This window comes from Amborella trichopoda, chromosome 8 (assembly GCF_054954075.1).
Source record: "Amborella trichopoda isolate Santa Cruz 75 chromosome 8, AtrichopodaSantaCruz75HAP2 v2.0, whole genome shotgun sequence".
Taxonomy (NCBI): domain Eukaryota; kingdom Viridiplantae; phylum Streptophyta; class Magnoliopsida; order Amborellales; family Amborellaceae; genus Amborella; species Amborella trichopoda.
In genome coordinates, this window is record NC_142343.1 from 34,350,796 (window position 1) to 34,374,325 (window position 23,530).

The 23,530-nt window shown below is 38.6% G+C and overlaps 1 protein-coding gene across 2 annotated transcripts; it reads left to right on the forward strand.

Annotated features, from left to right (window-relative positions):
* Window positions 1–1,369: 1,369 nt before the first annotated feature.
* SCAR2 (SCAR homolog 2) lies at window positions 1,370–22,974 on the forward strand. Of its 2 annotated transcripts, XM_006828106.4 has the most exons (9): window positions 1,370–1,662; window positions 2,806–2,969; window positions 15,316–15,439; window positions 15,943–16,072; window positions 16,770–16,837; window positions 17,015–21,050; window positions 21,203–21,289; window positions 21,750–21,854; window positions 22,623–22,974. In XM_006828106.4, exons 1-9 carry the CDS (start codon window positions 1,508–1,510, stop codon window positions 22,674–22,676), a joined length of 4,923 nt encoding a protein of 1,640 aa, XP_006828169.2. In that variant the 5' UTR covers window positions 1,370–1,507; the 3' UTR covers window positions 22,677–22,974. The 2 variants fall into 2 exon arrangements, with proteins under 2 accessions (XP_006828169.2, XP_088730342.1); XM_088874216.1 differs by lacking the exon at window positions 15,943–16,072.
* The last annotated feature ends 556 nt before the right edge of the window (window positions 22,975–23,530 follow it).

The window sequence follows — 23,530 nt, forward strand, 5'->3', positions numbered from 1 at the left end:
TCCCATGAACAAGCCAAGCGCCATGTGCTTTCCCCTCTCCACCTAACTCAGAAACAAGCAACCCAACAAAATAAATAAAAGAGAAAATACGAATATTTGACGGTCCATGTTCGGTCTAATCGTAAGGTGTGATGATATATATAGAGAGAAGGCTAAGAATTTTTCGGATCGGGTTTGGATCTACCTAGATTTAAATTTGGATCCAAAAAATATATACAGAATTTGGATTTGGAATGTATGGATCCCCTATCTATGAGATCCAAATTTGAATTGGATTTGGATTCGATCAGTTCGGCATTCTAATCTAAAATGGAGATTAGGTCTTTAAAAGTAAAAATATATTATATACATTATATAAAGGAAAAAGTTTATATAAAGTTGCAACCTTAAAATGTAGAATTACAAATGCACTTTAAAAATCCATCGGAGAATGTGGTTTTAATGTTGAAATACCCTCTAATTGATCATCTCGACATCGAGATGTATGAATACGAAAAAAGAAAAAAAAAGATTTTGAGTCCCTTAAATAATGCATCTTGCACCACATTATCTAGATCGTCTATTTCCAAGAATTTTATATATTTATAGATCTACTTGATTTTGACAATTTTTAAAATTTTATAATTAGATATAAAAATAGATTTTGAGATAATCGTAAGAATTTTTTACACCAAAATGACATGTTAAGATAAAATTTGGAGGTGTCTTAATTGGATTGTTTAAGGTTGCAATCTTATAAAAACCACACTCTTATATAAATTAATAAAATAATTAATATATATAATATATTTTAATAACCAGAGCTATATCGGATTTATTTGTACTCAAATTCGATCCGAATAATAATTTTGATTCAAGTTTAAATCTAAATCCCAATAAGATTTAAAATTCAGGTTTTGAATCGAAAGCGAAAGGGATTTAAGAGAGAGATTATGTCCTCGAAAATTTCGTAGAAAAGCGTGTTTTTTATGAGAAAAAAAAAATTGTGAGGACTTTTGGAGTGCCCCTTGTAATCATTAAACGCGGGGGGAGGTGAAGAGGAGGCGGGAAATTAGAGAGAGAGAGGGAGAGACGGGGGAGGTGATTTAGAGTGAGGGGGCCTCCAATAGAGAGACGTTAGTGGGTTGGATTTGGAGTCCACCGGGGAGACAAAAAAAACCAAAGGACACGGCCGAGCGAGAGGAATACAGTGAAGAGAGAGAATCAGTAAATACGCAGAGAGGCCTTTATTGGAAGGTGTAAACCCCCAACACCCGCCATGAAATAAATTATATCATTAAATACACAGACCGCATTTTCACTCCACTCCACCTCCCTCCACCACCCACACCCACGTACCATCTCTCTCTCTCTCTCTCTCTACATTCACACCTTTCAAAAACGCACAGCCAGGCCTCTCTTCTCTCTCCCCTAACCCTCTGCAAATTCAAAATCTCTTCGCACTCTCTCCTCTCTCTCTCTCTACATGACGGGCTAACCAGAAGCAGAGTCTCAGAGGAACAAAGCGATGCCTTTGGTGAGATACCAAATAAGAAGCGAATATGGGTTGGCTGATCCGGAGGTTTACAGAGGGGCTGACAAGGACGACCCTGAAGCTCTCCTTGAAGGGGTTGCCATGGCCGGTCTTGTCGGCATTTTGCGCCAGTTGGGTGACCTAGCTGAGTAAGTCTCTCTCTCTCTCTCTCTCTCTCTCGCTCTCGTTTCTGAATTTGGGGGTTTCTTGTTCTTCCTTGCTCTCCTGGAAACTTGGGTAATTCCAATTTCAACAAACGAGCCTCTGTTTATCTCGTTCCTTTTTTCTTTTTAATTGGGAATTTGGTTCTAGTTTCAGCATGTGTTTCTTTGTGTGCTAAGCGTAATAAGGATTTAGTTTCATGAAAAATGGGTGAAATAGGTTTAGTTTCTGGATTTGAATGAAAATAGGATATGTGTTTTTTGTGCTCTCTCCTTCTTGGTCGGCGCTTTCACAATGAAATGACACTGCATTATGGATCTGAGATGGCTCAAATTACTGTTATCGAGGGCTTCTATTTAGATCTTGCATTTACATTTCTTCGTCTGATAGTTTAATCTTTTTGGATTGTTTGTTTCAATGAGATTTTTGGCTTGTACAATGTCTATTTTTAGTTTCTAGCCCTCTTGGGTCTCTGACAGCTACTTCATTTTCATAATGGAGTTTGCCATTGCTTTTCTACCCTTTTTGTCAACCTTATTGACTCGTTTCTTTTTCTTTAAAGGGAATAAATTGTTCTTTTGTCCTTTGCACATGAAGATTTTTGACGACTATATATGCCTCCTTTGATTCTTCCTCAGTCCTCCACGACGGTTTTGCCAGATGATATAATTACAAGTAGTTATAAAAGTTTATCAAACCGAGTTCTATACCTATTCCTCATAAGCATCTAGAACGTGTGCATGAAAAGTGGCGCTTTTCAATCAGTAGGATATTCCATTTGCTAAAGTTATCTCTTTGCCATTTAGTATCTTTTCTTGCATTAGGTCAAGTCGAAAGAAATCAGTCGACTGAGTGCTTGATATGTGACATTCATATCATTCTATTTGAAAAACCAAATGATTTTGAGGATTAATTGGTAACAGGCTATATGTTAATGCCACATTAGTCCTTCTTATTGGCAAATGACTATTAGTTAACATTCTTTGCACATTGATGAGTACTTTCTCATACATACAATTTGCCTGTCAGTGATACCCCGACATATAAGTAATTGCTCTTTTAAGAAATTGTTGTAATCATCAAAATGAGGGATTTTTCTAAATATGTAATTGTTATTTTTTATCAAATAGGTTTGCAGCAGAGCTTTTCCATGACCTACATGAAGAAGTGATGGCTACTGCTGCAAGGGGCCATGACCTTATGATACGTGTTCAGCAACTTGAGGCTGAACTTCCTTCTGTTGAAAAGACTCTTCTCTCACAAACCAATCAATTACAGTTTGCTTACACTGTAGGTTAGTATGATTTTTTATATATTTTCTTTTATGAATGGTATGCTTTCTGTGATTTTCACCAGAGAAAGGGAAAAGCTTCTCAGTCTACCACTTCAGGTGGAAATCTATTTTTTCCTGAAACTATGTTGGTTGTTACCTGAATAATTGCTTTAGTACTCTCCATGTGGGAACTTCTGTATGAGGTGTACCCGCATGTAAATTGATCTTTTTTTCTTCATTAACAATTCATGTGTTAATACCATGAAATTGGGTAAAAGAAAACTTGGTTTACATAATGGATTGCAATTCAATGCATTTGTCCAATATAAATGCTTGCTTGAGGTGCTCAACATAAACTCTAAAGTGCAAGTTAAAGTGGAAGGTGCAAGTTAATTCCTAGCGAAAGGCGCAAAATGGGAAAGGGGTAGGTCCAAAAGGACATGGTTGGAAGTAGTGAGAAAAGAAATGAGGACTTATGGCCTCACTTAGGGTATGGTCATTGATAGAGTAGAATGACGGACCAGGATTCTTGTAGCGTACCCTAAATAGTTGGGAAAAGGCTTTTGATGACGATGATGAATTAGAAAATTTAAAATAAAGAACAAAAAAAAAAGAAGAATGCCTATTCGTGAGTATATGGAGTTTTACTAAAAAGTATTTTTCATCTTTGTGACATGCCATTATATGACATGATTTCCTATGGGTGATCCCCGCTGCTTACCGCCTTCAAGATCTATTGTCTTGTTGGGGAACTATGTTCTCCGTCATTGTCCTTTGTTCTAGTGTCCTTCATATCTTTGGTTCATGCTGAAGTTGATATGTGTCATCTCCTGCTTCACATGGTACCAATTATGGCGTCCTGTGAAAGACATTTCCCTACATTCGTCTTCTAATTCTTAATGGAATGGATACATATCCTTTCTTGATTTCATATAGATTCACCTAAATAATGTATTTTTACCTTTACATAGCAGTTCATATGGTTGCTTGAATTAAAACTTTCACTATGCTCCGCACCAAATTGGTGATTTAGAGACAATTATTTATTTATTTATTTATTTAAGAATGTTCACTTTGTATTGAAACATAGACCGACTTTCCACTTAGTGGTTTACAAAACCATGGGCTAAACCCTAAACGAAAAAGCAAAACCATATAGTACCTTGGTACATGCATGTGTCACTTAAAACAGTAACCTTGGTACGTCAAGTACATCTACATGTCACTTATTTTTTACATCCACTCAAAAGTAAAAACAAGTACAAAGCCACTCGTCACTCATTCTTACACACTACAAAGGTAAATAGTAAAACCACTCATAAAAAACAAATCCGCTTTTCATAAAGTAAAACTGCTTCAGAAAAACCATGTCTGGTTTCTTTGCGAGATATTTTGAGATGATTCTGGAGACTCCTCTGTTGACTCATCTTCAATATGTTGCTGAATTCTTTGTAATGAGTCATACAAAAATGTCCTCCAGTTTGGCAATTCTTGCAATTTTTGAAATTTTTATGGAAGCTGTCTAGTAACTGCATTGATGACAGCGGTTTTATTCTTAATGCTTCATGATTATAAAGAATTTCATCTTTACATCTCCTGATAAAACCTTGCTCAGTAAGATTAATCCTTTGGAAATATTTGCATAAATCCGTTTCTCAATTTGTATATCTTACTAATTTTGTCATAAAATCTCTGGCAACATGATTAGGATATTAGCAAGTCATCCAAAACTGAAAATTAGCAAGTCATCCAATACTTCATTGTCAATAATCGATGCAATTAATTTGGGCTCTAAGGAAGCCCTTCTGAAATTGTTTATCATTATACTGATTCTTCCAGTAGAGGTGAGAAAGCAATCAATAGTAGGGTAATTTCCTGTAGTCGAATTAGTATTTTCTGGTTCAACTATTATAAGGGCGATTACATGAAATTGTTTGAATAACCATTCAAAGAAGATGAACTTTCAAAAGCAAATTTATATCAATTTCGGAAAATGGTGCACTCTCAAAATTTGTTACTAGTGCCAGCAAAAATTTCTACAGATGGAGGTGAAAATTGGAAAAAGTTAAAATTATTTCTTGATATTAGTGCTAACATAAATTTTTACACCAAAGAATTTTGGAAAAACTGGTGAAATATTCTCATGGACAAGAAGTTGATACTATGAATGTTAGAAGAAAATTAACAGAATTTGCCATTAATGTTCCTGTTAAAATTAGAGAAAAAGTAATTTTGGTAAATTTTGTTAATATTGAGGTTGGAGGATATCAAGCGGGAGTAGGTAGACTGCCGTTGGAATTTAGAGAAGAGAGAGAGAAAGTCACAGTAAGACCAAAAAAGTAAAGAGTAGAGAGGGTTGAGTAGAGAGAGAATGTCTCAGTAAGAGAGACTCAAAAAGTAGGGAATAGAGAGTAGTCTCCGTGAGAGAGGGAGGAAACCAATCTGCAACTATTTGGGATCCTATTATTGAAAGATTTAATAAGATATTGGATCTATGGAAGTCTAAAGTGTTGTCGTTTGGAGGAATATCTACTCTTATCAACTCTACTTTGTCCAACTTACCCATCTATTTTATGTTAATTTTCAGAATGCCAAAACAGGTGGTGAAGACTTTGGAAACCATCATGAGATATTTTTTATGGGGCAATGTAGGAATGGGAAAAAAATTGAAACTCGTGAATTGGGAAAAGGTATGCACTTCCAAGAGAGATGGGCGTCTAGGAGTTAAGAAGCTCAAATTGATGAACACTAGCCTATTGAATAAGTGGTGGTGGCACTTCTAAAATCAGCAGGATAGCTTATGTGGAAAGGTGTTAAAAGAAAAATATGGGGTAGATGTATTGACTGGCCTCATTAAAAGTCCAAGATCTAAAGTTGGTTTTTCAAGTATTTGGAAAGGAATTGATGCGTGCCGATCATTATATTTTAGTCATTGTTGCAAAGTGGTTGGAAAGGGAGATCAAACCTTGTTCTGGTTTGATAAGTGGTTGGGACTCCTTACTCATTGAGATTCTCCAAAGTCGACAATCCATTGGTCTCAGTGAAAGATCTCAGAGGAGCTGATTTTACCAACTCTTTTTGGAATATTGTTTGCTCGTATAGGAAGGTCTCGAATTCTTTCTTTCATGAGTTCCAATTGCTTATAAATTTGTTGCATAATTTTTTCTATGTTCCCAATAAAGATGATTGATGGGTGTGGGAACTCACAACTTCAAGGGATTTTTCAGTCAAGTTGATAGAACTGCTGCATGAGGAGAATCACAGAGCGACTGATCATAGTTTAGCAAGAATATAGAATTTGCAGGTGCCGTTGAAGGTTTAGTTATTTTTGTGGGTAGCTCTTCAAAAAAAGCTGCCTACTGTGGATAACCTTTGTAAGAGAGGTTTCATAGTTGTCAATGTTTGTAGGCTATGTTTGAGGGATAACGAAAATGTGGACCATATTCTTTTACATTGTCCTTTCACTTTAAGCATATGGGATTGGTGTAGAAAGTTGTTGAATCTAAATATCCTGATCCCACAAAGTCTAGAGTTGATCCTTTCTCAATGGATGAACCTAGGTTTGTCGAAAATTGGCACTGTGTTATGGAGAATTTATGGGTGTGAACTATTTGGAATATTTGGAAAGAGAGAAATAGAAGAACGTTTGAAGGAACACAAAGTGAGATTGAAGTTTTGAAGTCCAACACCTTAGCAACAACAACTGAATGGTTTCAACAAACAAGGATTGTAAGTTTATCCCAAAATCACAGATTTTTGAGAACCCATCTGAAGTTGCTAAGCTTAATAATGATAGACGGACTTGAAATGCTATTTGTATGCCTCCTCGTGTAAATTGCTTAAAACTCAACTTTGATGGAAGTTCGATTGGAAACCCAGGCCCAACAGGTTATGGTGCTACCATTAGAGATCATATGGGTAATTACAAATTCACCTACTCGGGACCAAGTGGACCTACAACAGTGAATGAAGCTGAGGCAAGAGCTCCTTTGGAGGGATTAACGATAATAAAGAACCTCGAGGGCCAAAAGATGATTAAAGGTTATTCAAGCAAATGTCATTGCTTGGGCAAAAGGAGAAATGAAGCCACCTTGGAGATTATGCAGTATTTTTGATGAAATCTTTTTCATTTTAAGTAGTGGTTCTTTTGAGTTATCTCATGTTTTAGGGAAGCTAACATGGAAGCTGATGCTGTAACAAAGGGTGATGTGCACCAACATTCATTGGTGGTTACATCCTTTTCTTCTTGAACCTCCTTGTAATCGTTCATGGGTGAATGTAATTCATAGTAACTGATTTCAAAAAAAAAAGAGAGGGAACACTTTAAAAGAGAGGGTCTAAAGAGGGACTACAAAGACAAGTATGTCTTTGAATTTGAGAATACGAGAAGAAAGAAGAGAAAGGATTTAAATTGATGAAAAGGTGACAAAGAAAGTACATATGACTTTAATAAGATGTGGAAAGAAGTACATAAGACATCAATGAGATGAGACGTAAAGATAGTAGAGATAGTTGAGTAGAGAGAAAGAAAGTCTCAGTATAAGAGACTCAAAAAGTGGAGAGTAGAGAAGGTTGAGTAGATAGAGAAAGTCTTAGTTAGAGAGACTAAAACACTGAGGGATAGAGAGAATTCTTAATGAGAGAGGGAACACTTTAAGATAGAGAGTCTAAAGAGGGACTACAAAGACAAATATGTCTTTGAATTTGAGAATATGAGAAGAAAGAAGAAAAATGCTTTAAATAGAAGAAAATGTGAGAAGGAAAAGTACATAACACGTTAATAAGAAGTGGAAAAAAGTACATAAGACATTAATGAGATATGCATAATAATTGAGGAATTGGAAAAGCAAAGAAGAGAGACAGATTACGAGTGAGGAAAGAAGGCAATTGGATAAAGAATTTTAACGATGGGTAAATAATGAAGGGAGAGAGAAACACAAAGAATTTTTACGAACTCAATAATTGATAAAGAAGGGTTTACAGGAACTGGAAAAACAAAACTGAAAACACTGAACTGGGAACACATAAAGATTTTAGAGTGAACAAAAGGGACGCAAAGTTGGAAACAAAAATCTTTTTTTTTTTTTAAATAGGGGTTACCTGAAGCAACAGGCAACAGGGGATGTAGAAAGCAATTGATGAGAAGCTTGACGAAGGGGGATGAGTTCTATGCTCAATCGCCAACAGTTCACCGAGATATCATTTTAAGGGTTGCGACTTATTGGCCCTCTTTGTCAGATCAGTTATCGGAACAGTTAACAACACCTCTCGGTGTTCTTAACAGAAGTACGCTCAATAAAAAACAGATTCAATGTCTCGAGTTTAGTCTGGGTATGGGGTAAGACGAGTCTACCAAAGGACTATTAGAGCGTGACCACTCTACCGGGCTTAGTTACCCAATTTTTTTGTACGAATCAAACTCAACTCCACTTCTGATTAGTTTAGACCCTCTCTTTTAAAGTGTTTCGTCTCTGATTGAGACTTCTCTCTATCCCTACTTTTTGAGTATCTCTTATTGAGACTTTCTCTCTCTCTACTCTCTACTTTTTGAGTCTCTCATACTGAGCCTTTCTCTCTCTCTTTCGTCTCTAAATTCCCTCTCTCAACTCTCTTCACCTCTCTCCCCCTCTCTACTTTTTGAGTCTCTCATACTGAGACTTTCTCTAAATTCCCTCTGTCAACTCTCTTCCCCCTTTTTAGTATCAGAATCTTCCTCGATTATTCGACAAGGGCAAGATGTCGAGCATTCTTCCTGTCTCAACTCTCTTCACCTCTCTCTCATACTGAAGAATGCTCCACATCCTACCCTTGCCGAATAATTGAGGAAGACTCTGATACTAAAAAGGGGGAAGAGAGTTGACAGAGGGAATTTAGAGAAAGTCTCAGTATGAGAGACTCAAAAAGTAGAGAGGGTTGAGTAGAGAGAGAAAGTCTCAGTAAGAGAGACTCAAAAAGTGGGGGATAGAGAAAAATGTAAGTGAGAGAGGGAGCACTTCAAAAGAAAGGGTCTAAACTTGAATCAGAATTGAAGTTGAATTTGCTTCGTGCAAAGAAATTGGGTAACCAAGCCCAGTAAAGTCAACACGCTCTAATAGTCCTTTGGTGGATTCGTCTTATCCCGTACCTGAACGAAACTCAGCACAACGAATCTCTCTTTTATTGTGAGCGTAATTCGGTTAGGAACACCGAGATGTGTTGTTAATTGTTTTGGTAGCTGATCTGACCGAGAGGGCCAGCAAGTCGCAGCCCTTAAAAGGATATCTCGGTGGACTGTTGGCAGTTGAACACAGTACTCATCTCCCTTCGTCAAGCATCCCATCTATTGCTTTCTACCTCCCTTGTTGCATGTTGGTTCAAGTAACCCCTATTTAAAAAAAGAAGAAGAGGATTTCTGTTTCTATATTTGTTTCCCTTTTGTTCTCTCTAAAATCTTTATGTGTTTCCAGTCCTTGTAATCCATTCTTTATTAGTTATTGAGTTCGTAAAAATTCCTTTTGTTTCCCTTCTTTGTGTACTTTTTCCTTATCCCTTCAATTATTTACCCATCTTTAAGACTCTCTATCCAATTGCTTTCTTTCCTCACTCGTAATCTCTCTTTCTCTTCTTTGCTTTTTTATTACCTTAATTATTATACATATCTCATTAATGTCTTATGTACTTCTTTTCACATCTTATTAAAGTCTTATGCACTTTCCTTCTCACCTTTTCTTCTATTTAAAGAATTTCTCTTATTTTGTCTCGTATTCTCAAATTCAAAGACATTTTTGTCTTTGTAGTTCCTCTTTAGACCCTTTATCTTAAAGTGTTCCCTCTCTCACTAACAATTCTCTCTATCCCTCACTTTTTGAGTCTATCTTATTGAGACTTTCTCTCTCTCTACTCAACCCTCTCTACTCTCCACTTTTTGAGTCTCTCATATTGAGACTTTCTTTCTCTCTCTACTCAACTATCTCTACTCTCTTTACCTCTCAAAAGACTCTCTGAGACTCTCTAAATTCCCTCTCTCAACTCTCTTCACCTCTCTAACCCCTATTTGTAAAAATAAAAATATTAGGCTTTGCTTAGGGGAGCCCTATACCTAATCCTAGTGGGTCGAATAGGAGAGGTTAGGGAGCTCTCCACTAGAGGCTACAAAAAAATCAGCCACTAGACTATTAGCACCATGTTTTGTGAGGGAATCTGCATGAGAATTGCATTCACGCCACACATGTCTCCAAGATACAGAGAGGCCCAAACAAAGATGAGCAATTTCTTCGAAAATGTGTGCCAAAGACCATGGATATGAGGCAGAGCTAGAGGCCTAGAGAATTACATTACTTGAGTCGCCTTCTATCATCAGGGCTGAAGACCACCTGCGGTCATCGAGTCTTAAGGCCTTTGAGGAGAGCATAGGCTTCAGCCGAGTGGGAATCAAAATGCCAAATTGGTTTGGAGTAGGATGCAAGGATTGTGCTTTTGTGGTTCCTGAATAGACCACCTATACCAGTCAGCCCTGGGTTGCTTAAGGAGCAACCATCAAAGTTAAGCTTGATGAAATCAAGGTTGGGTGGCATCCACAGTGAGGCGTGAGGCACTCGAGGGCAGGAAAGGTGGAGCAAGGGCAGCCAATCGAGGTGGAAGGCCAAAAGATGAATACCCTTGAACAGCTTGTGGTTCGAGGCCCAAAAAACTAATGGAAGTTTTGGTCTTATCGAACAAAACAGCAGTTGAAGAGCATTGTCCTCGGAAAATTATGTGATTGTGCTCATTCCACGCTGTCCAGAAGAGTGCAAATATGGATGCCTTCCAGAGGAGGATACCTGTTTAGACCAGGAATAAGGGTGAAGAGAAGAAAAGAGTAACCCATTGCCAATGGAAAAGGCATAGAAGGTAGCTCCATTGGAGGAAGGCAACCGGGCGATGAATGAATAAATGTTCATTGGTTTCCTCAGACACATGATACAATGGTTAGGTATGGATAAACCTCTCCTTCGCAGTTGGTCGATAGTGAGGACCCTTTGGTGGAGGGCGATCCAATTGGAAACTTGGATCTTGGGAGGAACAAGAGAGAACTAAGCCTTGGCAGTAGCAAAGATAGGATTCAAGGGAAATGTGGTAGGTTGGAGGAATTTTTGGTAGAATGAGGAGACTAGTTGATGGAAGGCAGACCCTTTGGTGGAGGGTGATCCAATTGATTTAGAGACATAGTTGATACCCTGTAGGTCATTCAAGAAGCTGGTTTTCTTATCCTTACGTTCAATATAACCGGCTATCTCAACCTTTCGTTTCTACAGTTTGTCTATAGTTTTGTTTTCCTTCATTCCTTAGTGCTATGTTCCTTTTTATGCTTTCGCTTTTCAGTATCCATTGTCATATGGAAATCAGATTTGGTCAAAGCATCCAATCCTGTACGATGTGTCATATGATAACTTTTATGTCAAGAACCCTAATTATATATTGCTTCCTAGGATCATGTGGATTAGCCTCATAGTTATAAAGCTTTTCTGACTAAGGTTTATTTTTGCAATTGTTTGAAAAAAAACAAAGGAAAGGATGGGGTAGGCCCAAAGGTCCCAAAGACAAAAGACAACTTCTACTAAATTGCCCATATAAATCTGAAATATACTTACAATACAAATTACAAGCCCTCACATTCTCTAGGAAAAACCCTAAAACCCCCAATGGATACAACAACCTCTATTTCCTCTCTTACTTCACCTTTTCCCCTCTTACCGTCATACACAAAATGGGCCATGGGTATATATAGACGCCTATGGTTGTTTCTAGACCTTTTCTAGACTCTACACAATGAGTTATGATGGATTTTTCTAGAGCTCTAAAGAACCATACGAATTTTCCAAGAAGGTGCCTTTTCAACTTCCACTCTATCCTAGAAGCTTCTACCCATATTACAAGTCTCCCTTCTACTAGAGCCTTCTACTAAATGATTACAAAATTGCCCTAATACAAAATTACAAAAATATCCTCGAATAGCACAACAATTTTCAGCACTCCCCCTTTGCGCTAGATTGAGGAATAACACCAAGTTTAACCTTGAAGCTTTTGAATTTGTCTCTTGGTAGTGCCGTTTTAAAAATATCTGGGAGTTGATCTTGAGTATCAACCTTCACAAGGTCGATCTTTCCATCTAACACCTTCTTTAGATGAAATGATATTGCACTTCTATGTGCTTGGTCTGAGCTTGAAACATACAGTTAGATGCAATTAAAATCGCACTTTGATTATCACATTCCAACCTTAATGCATGATTGTTTGGATGGGCCCAATCTTCAATAAGTCATATTACCCAAATGATTTCTTGTGCTGGCATTGTTGCAGCTTCTGTGCTTGATAAGCACCATGGTGTTTTGCTTCTTTTGCACCAAGATATGGCACCTGAACTTGTGTTAAATACATTTCCTGAAATTGATCTTCTAGTAGTTGGCAACCGGCCCAATCCATATCAATATATCCCAAACTTTCAAACCTGCCACATGCCTTGTACCACAATCCAAAGTCACTAGTACCCTTAACATATCGAAGAATTCTTCTTATGCTTCTGGGTGGGGTAATTGCATAAATTCGCTTACAATCCCAACCAATGAATGAAAGTTCGGCTGCCTTGCTGCCTGGGAGGCCTGGCTGACAAACCACCTACGTGATGGAGTATGGGCGGGCATGCCTAAGGCGGGCATGCCCAAGGCAGGCGCCTAGGCGGTCTGAGCGCCCACCTAGTGCCATCCCCTAAAAAAAATAAAAATAAAAAAATTCAAATCCACCCAAACAAAAATAAGGCTTGGTATTGCCATTCTCTCTCTCTCTCTCTCTCTCTCTCTCTCTCTCTCTCTCTCTTGCAGCTTCATGTGCTCTCTCTTCATATGAGAAGAAGAAGAAGAAGATAGACTCCAAGTGTTCAATGCGCGGCGTCTCTCTCTCTCACACACACAAAGATACACATGGGCCCATATGCTCCCTCCTTGCATGTAAGGAGGAAAAGAAGAAAATGACCTCCAAGTGTTCGATGCGAGGTCCCTATCTCACAATCTCTCTCTCTCTCTCACACACACACACACAAATACAGATCCAAAAGAAAAAAAGAAAAAAAGAGAATGATCTTTAAGAATTTGATGCGAGACCTCACTCACACACATACGTGCGCATGCACATACACTCACAAAACAACATATGGCCCCCACCCCAATATATGGCCCCCACCCCAACCCCCTCCCCTTAGGGCTGCCCAGGAATCTGGGCGCCCTGCCTAAGCGGCCCAGACCCCTGGCCGTCTAAGCTGCCTCGTCTGCCTTCTTGAACATTATTCCCCACAGCATAAGAGATATTTGGCTTGGAAAGTGTTAGTTAAACAAGACTACCCCACGATCCTTCTATACATTGCAACTTCTGGAAGCAAGTATCCAACATCAGCCCTCAACTTATGATTTTATTTTAAGGTAGTTGCTATGGGTTTGAAATTTTCCATACCAAATCTCTTCTATGGGTTTCAGACTTAGGAACAAACCTTTATTACTTCTCTTGATTTAATTGTCACAAGGAAATAAGAAACCTCCCCCATATCCCTCATCTCAAATCGAATAGAAAGTTCGTCATGCACCCTTTCAAGTTCTTCGACATCGTCACTTGTGACAATTAAATCATACATGTACAACAATATAATGGGAATTTTCTTGTTTAGCACTTTAACAAACTTGAGTCAGCATTTGACGCTTTATAACCACAAAATACAAGATATGCAAAGATTTTTCCCTTCCAAGCCAATGATGCATATTTTAAACCATATAGAGCATTCTTTAATTTACACATACTCAGGATGGTTCTTAGACTCAAATCTTGGGGGTTGCATCATGTAAGTATCCTGATCTACTTCGCCATAGAGAAATGCATTCTTCACATCCATTTGCCACAACTTCCATTCTTTATTTACAGCTAGTGGAAAAATGGTTCTTAGCGTAGTCATCTTTGCAACCGGACTAAAAGCCTCCTCATAATCTAATACATTTTGAGAAAACCCCTAAACCACAACTCTTGATTTGTATCAATCAATTGTAAACCCGTTTTCAAGTAATGGGAGCTACATCTTTTGGGCATGGGACTACTTCCCAAGTGTCATTATTGGCCAAAGCAGTCATTTCCTCATTCGTGGGATTATCCCATTTAGAAGTTCTTCTTGCCACTTGATATGTGGTTGGTTCAACATCATCTAATGGACTTGCAAAGAAACAAGAAGTAACATTCACAAACCCGTTTTTAAGTAATGGGAGTTTCATCTTTTGGGCATGGGACTAATTCCCAAGTGTCATTATTGGCTAAAGCAGTCATTTCCTCATTCATGCCATTTTCCCATTTAGCAGATCTTCTAGCCTCTTGATATGTGGTTGGTTCAGTCTTGTTGACTTTCTTAGTGGCTGCAAATATTGAGCTTTGGGTGCTTCTTTTTCTTCAGTTAAATTGAATTTCCTGTTCTTCTTTAGAGTAACCTTGGTTTCCTAGAGCTCATTCTCCATGGTTTAATCTAAATCAAGACTAAGGGGCACTTGGGCGTTTCAGCTTGTCATTCATGCTCTCATCTTCTTTCACCTCACTTGAAACTTCTTCAAAGTAAGGCTGCACATGACTTGAAGCGATCGCATCAAAGACAATTAATAGGTTATGTGATAGAAAATACTACTTTATCTGGAGCCTTCCACTAAATACTTACAAAGTTGCCCATAATACAAAATTACAAAAGTGCCCTCAAGTAGCACAACAATTTTCAACAGCAATGTGGAAAAGCTTTGGCATTTCCTTGGAAGTATCACGATTGGGACATGGTAATTCCTCGTGGGAGAAATATTGTCTGATATCGATAGTATTTAGGTGGATTTGGTTGTAAGGACTATTCCTAGTAGGAGGAAGAAACCTTAAAGATATCTAATTTTGTTCACAAGAAATATGAAGATTATCACTTGTTTTGGACAAGTTCACTATGCAAGGGTTCTACAATTAACTTGAAGGGAAACTGCTAGAGACATGTCTTTATCATTGTATTGCACCTACATATGATGGTACACTTCCGTATTGTAGTTATCACGTTTGTAACCACTGTCGACAACTATCCTCACTTATCAGTATGTGTAGGCTTTAAACTTCTTTATTGTAAAGCAGCACGCAAAAAATAAAAATAAAAGATAAAATAAAATAACCATTTGTCTTATGTATAAAATTGTTGCCCTTTATGTTCCTAAGTTGATTTATCTAAAGCTGTCCTTATAATTATTCTTTGAAGTTGGCAGGTGGTCTAGCCTGGTATGCAGATGAAATCGTATCTTGGATGGTACTAATCACAGTTCTTCATTGGATGTTATTAAAGCAAAGCTTTTACCTTTTTCAGGCTATGAGTGGCATGCTAATGTTCGAACTGACGAGAATCTGATTACTCAAGACAACATGCCCCGATTTATCTTGGACTCCTATGAAGAATGCCGCGGTCCACCCCGCTTGTTCTTGTTAGACAGGTATGGTTAACATTTGATTTGATGATTCTGTTTTATGATGGGGTCTATATGTTCTATATATTTATCTATTAAGGAAAAAATGAAAGTTTAAGGAAATAAGGAAAAATAAACTAAAATCAAAACGAATATGGCCATTGCCATCATGAATGTCATATGAAATGATGGGCAATGGTTGGGAGTGTTATCCTTCAGAAAAGGACATTATGCCAATGGTAGGCCCCACCTCCTCTTGAGATGGCCTGGGGCCTTAGTGGTAGTATTGCTGAGCCCCATGGTGAGGTCTCTGACTCCATTCTCACCAAAGGGTAGGGGCCCAAATCGCCACTGACTTACCACTTTCACTCACCCAAAAAAATACCCCACCTTCTCTCCTCCACCGTCTGTCATTTAATTGGATCTTGATGATCTCACTGGACGATGGTTTTGTATAGGCCACTAGATTATATCACACCATCAAAACGGTATCTATATACTTTAGAGCATTGATTGCTTTCGAGTTTCAGATTTGATGTTGCTGGTGCTGGGACATGTTTAAAGAGATATTCAGATCCATCATTTTTCAAGACACATTTGGCCACCTCTGAAATGTTGAGAACAGAGGAAATTCCAAGAAAGAAGGCTCGTAGAACAAAGGTCTGGTTCTTTGGAATTTGAATTTGATAGAAGCGGTTGTAATTAAAACTAAGCGTGTAGTTTATCCTCAGTTTGCAATCTCAACCTCACTTTCCATAGTACCCACTCTATAACTGTTGAAATCTGTGATGTCACTACTTTCTTTCTCCTTTGATTACAAAAACTAACAGGTCTGTTGTATTACCGGTAATACCATATCGTGGTTTATATATCACAAAACACTCCTATTCTGCAACATCATCATTGTTACCTACATGTATCCTGGTTATGTTGTATGCAAAGGTTCATACTTGTCACTTGTGCCCTGAAACACCACTTAGTGGCTTTGAGAGGAGATTGTGGCGACTGTCTATGGATAACTGAATAGAAGGGTTTCAAAGGGAACCTTGCTGCTTTGGCTTTTTCTTAGAATTTGAAGTATTCTTAATCCTTGCCATTATCATTTTGACAGTATTTGTAGGAGTTGTACATCCTACAAGTGCATCCTCATGCTTGGTTACTGACATTGTTAGTTTAAGCATATGCATATTATGAGAGCTGGAAAATCTCATTCTATTTGTTGTGCTGCCTTTCCTTTTTTCGAGCAATTCTTGCTAAAATTTTGGCATGGTATGAAGCTGAATATTGTTATAGTCTGATTTAGAAGAAAAACATCATAACTTTCTCAAGCCTTTTTTCCTTTTGCATTTTCTAACAGAAGAAAGGATGGTGGACACGGAATGGAGAAACACAAGAGGCTGGTCAAGGACCCCACGGTAATTCGAGGTAAACCTGAGCTCTCTCTCTCTCTCTCTCTCATTCTCATTCTCGAACATTCACACTTCAACACTAGAATAACTGATTTTTGCAATATCACAATTCTGTCTGTTCATTTATTGATTCATTAAGCTTAATCCCTTTTGGGAAAACTGCTAAGTATGTTTATTCTTCCAATCTATGCAGTATTGTCCACACGATAAATATCCGTAGTTCTGAGAATATCACCATTGCCGGTGCAAAGTTGAAATGGCAGATGAATGGGTCCCTTTATTCTAGTTCAAAAAGTGGAAGAAGTTACATGGAATGTGTTCTTGAAACACCTTCACCTATGGAATGCAAAGAGGTAATTGAAAGTTCAATAACTACAAATGTGGGGCCTCATGATAGGACATCATCTGCTCATTATGATGAAATGCATGAAAACATTAAGAAAGATTCATTATATGGATCACGTCCTGTGGGCATTTCTAAGAAAACCTCTATTGATGTGCAAGAGAAGGTTCTTACACTGCCTGGAAGTCCAAAGGATGGAAAGGGGCAGACCATAGAATCCCTTCCCAAATCAACTGGAAAAATTGAGAGTTCTCTTGGTCTTGGGCATGCAGAGCTATTGGATACCTTGCTTGAGAAGGAAAGAAAAGAGGAGGCAACAGAGAGTTCTCTTACCTTGGGGCATGTAGAGCAATTGGATGCCTTGCTTGAAAGAGAGAGAGAAGAGGAGGCAATGGAGAGTTCTTTCACCTTGGGGAACCAGGAGCTACTGGATGCCTTGCTTGAGAGAGAGAGTAAGGAAGAAGCAAACGGTGATGGCTATGTGGATGCCTTCATTGGAAATGAGAAACAAGAAACAAATCATAATGGGTATGAAGATGTCTTTCTTGGGATTGAAAGAAAAGAAGAAAATGGGGGTGGATATGAATCCGATGATGTTGCTAGTGAGTTGGATAATTATATGGATGCACTTACCACCATGGAATCAGAAATGGAAACAGATTCTGAATATAGACCTAAGCATGATTTTGAACGTCAAGAATTGGATTCTGACACAAATGAAGAACATGAGCGGCGAGCTGGAAGTCTGCATTCCTTCTCAGAAATGGAAACAGAGTCTGAATATAGACCTAAGCATGATTTTGAACGTCAAGAATTGGATTCTGACACAAATGAAGAACATGAGCAGCGAGCTGGAAGTCTGCATTCCTTCTCAAATGAGAATTCTCTCTCTTCTCATGACTGGGAGACATTGTTAAAGAAAGACTCTTTCAGTGGTTTGGCCAATGTGCAAGAAGATCATGCTCCTGGCCTGAACTCTTTGGATGATAATCATAAAGCATCAGAAGGCATGATTTCTAGTTCAGGTTATTATAATCCTTGGTTTGAAGCTGTTAAGATTGAACCAGATTCTTTTAAGGGTGATCAACCAGTTGACCAGAGTTGCGCAATGGTGGTTTCTCCAACTGAAATCACTGATGAAAGTTCCAGGAGTAATGCTATTTCAGCCATTGAGGTTTCAGGAACGCCAGTTATCAATCAATTTAGTTCAGGTAGTGTTCAGCTGGCAATGCCATTGTCAACTGAAACTGTTGTGATTGAATCAGATTCTTTGCATGGTGATCACACAATTGAACAGAGTCCAGCGACTAGGGTTTCTCCATGTGAAACCACTGCTGAAATTTCCAGGAGTTTATATGGAACTGATGCCATTTCAGCTGAGATTTCAGGAAGTCCAGTTATTGATGGAGTTATTGCAAGTAGTGTTCAATTGGCAATGCCCCTGTTCATTGACACTGTTCACATTGAAGAAGATTCTTTTAGTGGTGAGCATTATATCGATCAGAGCCCAATAATTGGGGTTTCTCCAACTGACATCACTGATAGAAGTTCCATTAGTTTATCGGAAAATAATGCCATTGCAACTTCAGATCTTTCAGAAACATCAGCTACTTATGAAATTAATACTAGAAGTGTTGAATTGGCTATGCCCCATATCAGTGAACCTCCCTCCGACACTGGTGCCATTGGCGAGGGGGATACGTCTGCTGGGACTGCTGAAGATGTATCTGTTGAAAGCCCGACAATCAAATCAATGCATTCTCCACATTCAATGAATGGTGCCTCCGAGCCACAGTCCTATGATTTCAAAATTGAGTCTGAACCTGAAAAGTGCCATGATTCAGTTGATGAGCATCTGGATTCACACCAATCATTGCAAAATTTGGACCCTTCAGATTTGGTGTCTCAGAGCCCCTCACTAACTGAGGATTATGCAAAATCTATTGATTCTGAGGGTGGCTTTTCTCCCATAGAAGCGGGCCCATCAGGGCCCTACCTGGAAATTATATCTCTGCAAGCTTCATACAAAGTTCAAGGGACCCATCTTCCCAACAAAACCTGTTTGGAGCTTGGCATGGAGGATAATGTCGAGGAACTAATGACACACACTTTGACCCCTGTGGACATGATGCCAAGTCAGTGTTCATCAACAGATGTTTCAATGGAAGCAATTGTGAGTGAGAACCATGCTAAAGTTGTTGGTTCTGAATGGGGGTTCTCTCCTATGGAAGATACTTTTACTCAATCCACTATTGTTGAAGAGACAATGATGGAACCTTTCATAGAGGGACATGAGGATGAGATGATATCAAAGAGTTCATCAACCAAAATTGTAGAGGCTGTACTTCCAATTGACGGTTATAAGAAATCTGTTGATTCAGTTGGTGGATTGGCCCCTTTAGAAGCTGAACCTTCAGATTCTACTTCCCCCCAAATTGCTTCTCCACAAGCTTCTCAGATAGAAATTAAAGAGAAAATTGTTCCTTTAGTGGAAGCTTTTGAACAAAATGAAGAAAACTTTGAGAACTTGATGGAGAAGGATTTTGGGGCCAAAGGTTTCGTATCCTCAGATGTTCCAGAAGTACGTGCCTCAGAATCCATTGATGTTGAGAAATTTGAAAAATTGGAGCCTCATGAATCTGATTCCTTGCAGCCGGAGAAACCATCCCAAGAATCACAACCAAGGGAACAAATTACTATGTCTTTGACTCCCATAAATTTCTTGCAGTTTTCTATTGATTCCACTGAAAGAAATCAAGAACCAGTCTTTGAGGCCCCTCATAAAAGTGAAAAGGATATCCCCCCATCTCCTCCTAAACACACACAGCCAGAAATTCTTCCAGCGAATGATACCAGGTCAGAAGCAGTTCAACAATCTAGTTTTTTGCCCTTGCCTAATGAGGAGCATATAGATCTTAAGTTTGAAAGGTTGCATCTCTCGGGAGAATCAGGTGCTCTTGATAACTCTGAGAAAAGGTTCTCTAAGGTTTCTTCTGAGGCTTCTTCAGGTTATAATTTCAGTCAAAGAGCAGGATATGAGCATCTACCCTGTGATGGTTCTCAGATAGCTGCAACCAAGGACTTTGAGAATGCTACGGTAGCATATTCATCAATGATATTCACATCATGTTCTTCATTGGATGAAGTTGGTTCTCTCTCTTCTCAACCTAACCTTGATGTGACCATACCACAGAAAACACCCCAAGAAGAATATAATGAGATTGGTACTTCATCACAACATTGGGTCAATCCCAGACTAAACCAGCATTTTTTGGAATTTGTATTACCAGATGTTAAAGTTCTAGGAGCTGGGGTAGAAGAAATGCCACCTCTCCCACCTCTTCCTCCTCTTCAGTGGAGAACTGGAAATCCCCAGTACAACTCTCTGACTTCTGAGAGAGAAGATGAACATATTCCTAACCTTTCTGCATCTCCGCCGAGCATAGCAAAGTCTCAGCTGAACTCTCTAACTATGGAGTGGGAAGCTGAACACATTGCTAACCCTTCTGCATCTTCACTAGATTTGGCAAAGCCTCAGTTGAATTCTCTAAATTTGGAGGGAGAAGTTCAGCTTATCCCAGAACATTTTGCATCTCCAGCTGATGTAGCAAAGCCTGAGTCGAAATCTATGGATTTAAAGGGAGAAGTCAAACATATCCCGGACCTTTCTGCATCGCAGCAAGATATAGCAAAAACTTGGTTGAATTCTCAAACACTTGAAGGAGAAATTGAACCAATCCCAAACCTCTCTGCATCTCAGTCAGAATTAGCAGAAAGTAAGATGAATGGTGGTTATCTTCCACTCGGTTTCTCAGTGCAGCGACTCAAACGTGGCCAACAGAAGGATCCTCTGATTGAGGCTGTAGCGTCTCATGACAGGAGCAGGGTACGTTTTTTTTTTTCTCCGATTCTTCATCTGTTTGTTTGGGTGTTTTCTTATTTATGAGTCAAAGTTTTCTGGTGCTTAAAATTATTAAAAAGAAGAAAACAAGACTGAATTAATAGGTTTCAATGCTTAACTTTCATTTATTGTTGCAGTTAAAAAAGGTTACGGAACGATGTGAATCTGGGAATAGGCAGAAGGTGAATGAAAGGGATGTTCTCTTGGAGCAAATAAGAACCAAGGTGGGAGTTGAATCGCTCCTCTCAATATATAATAAGTTTTCTATGGTTTTTAAGCTAAGTAGGCGGTATTATATTTACCCATAAAAAGAAGTATATACAAAAAAGTATATAATATTATACTATAGTCACATGGGAAAGAGTATTCTTGTAGTCCAATGGGGTTATCACCATCCAATGAAATGACAGATGGTGATAAAGAGGGGGATCCACCATTAAGGTCATGTCCTAGTTTGTGAGGTTTGACTCTCTCTCTGTCTCTGTCCATTTTATTTGATCATGACAATCCTAGTGGATGTTGATTCTTAGTAGTTGTATGGATTACATTATGCTTTCCATTAATCCAAATGTCATGGGCAGTTTCTAGATTATCTACTGTTTTTATAGGTGGAGAAATGCTAAACCTGTTCTAGTTTTCTGTGTATTTAATGTACTGATTATGGGAAATGTGTTTAACTTCCAGTCTTTCAATCTGAGACCCACTGTGGCGACGAGACCTAACATTCAGGTTCCCACAACGAATATCAATGTCGCAGCTATCTTAGAGAAAGCAAATGCAATTCGCCAGGTTGGGGTTTGACTTAATTGATGAATTCTGTAATGATGATCCAGTGGCGTATGAATTCAAGGTCCACTGGGGTCATCACTATCCAATGAAATGATGAGGGGCTCACAGTTGGGATTTTGTCCTGAGCTGGTGGATCCTGCTCTTTCTTATTCATCATCCATTTCATTGGATTTTGTCCTGAGCTGGTGGATCCTTCTCTTTCTTATTCATCATCCGTTTCATTGGATGGGAGATGGGAATGATCTAATAAACCATGAACCATGAATTTCCATAGTCCAGCGGCCTATATTAATCCAGTGATATTGCTGTCTAATAAAATGCCAGATTACGATGGAGAGTGGGACGCACCATTGGATCATGTCCTGTTCTGGTCGTTCCCACTGTCTCCTTTACCATCAATTGTAAAGTTGAGTGGTAATGACTCCAATGGACTATGGTTTTCTATAATGTGTTGGACTATGATGGATTATATCATATGCCTCAATTGTTTCTGGCATTGTACGAAATAAGAGCATTGCATATTTGGGATAGTAAATCATATACAGCTAGGTATGTTATTCCTCTGCTGAAAAATCGTAAAAACTGATGGGCTTTGACGTGAGGAATAAAATACCCCAGCGTTCACTGTTCACATATAATGCTTCGTTGGGTGTGATTTACTGTCCCTCAAATGCAATGCTCTCGGTGTATGTTTTTGCTCCTTGATTACTGAATGACTACTCTTTCGGCTCTGTCTAATGAAACTTTTATGAAATTTGTGGGGTAAAGGCATTTGCTGGGAGTGATGAAGATGATGATGGAGATAATTGGAGCGACACTTGAATGGTAGTGATTTGCAAACGAAGGAGCATTGAGGTCTCTCATTTTAGGTGTTTTTTCCTGTGAAAAAGATCTTCACCAGGGGATGATGCACAGTGTGAAAGATGTCCACAGATCAAAAAGGCCTACATTCCGTGAGGTCCCCTTATCAGTCCATATAAATGTATATTTAAGGTTTTGGTAGAAATTTAACCGTTTTTCCCCCCTCAACCTGTATTTGGATCTTGCATCCAAGCTGCCAGAGTATGTAATTTTGTATTATAAGGAAAACTAAGAGCAAAATCAAATATGTCCTCAACAATACCAGGTCCGCCCATTGTTTGATTAGAAAGATTCACAGATATCTTCGAATACTGAATGCTCAATTGGCAATCCATCACAAGCTTTAACAAGATTTCACACCACACAATGTTGGAATGCAGCGGAATCAATAAAGAAGTTAAACAATACAGGAATCGGATGGAGGTTACCAACTTCTCTGAATATAATTTCTCTTTTTTTAGTTTCTATTATTCCCTTGTCATGTCGCAAGAGTTTTATGTGGTCATTGTAGGTCTCCCACTTCATTATTAGAACTAGAAAGATGGTGCACAGCAGAAATCCCGAGCCTTGATAGATGCTTGAGAGCTCTCACATGTCAGGAGGGGTATATTCTAGGGATTTTTGGAAAAGGAAGAGGGATGCGGGTTTGTTCCCACTTTTAGAGAGAGTTAAGGTCTGGAAGAGAGGCCTCAACGGTACTGGACTTTCTTTACATCCTCTATTTTAATGAGGTTTCCTCTCTTCTGATTCTCTCCACATGTGGTTATCCAATTAATGGCATTTATCTATTTTAAGTCATTTGGATAAGATTTCAA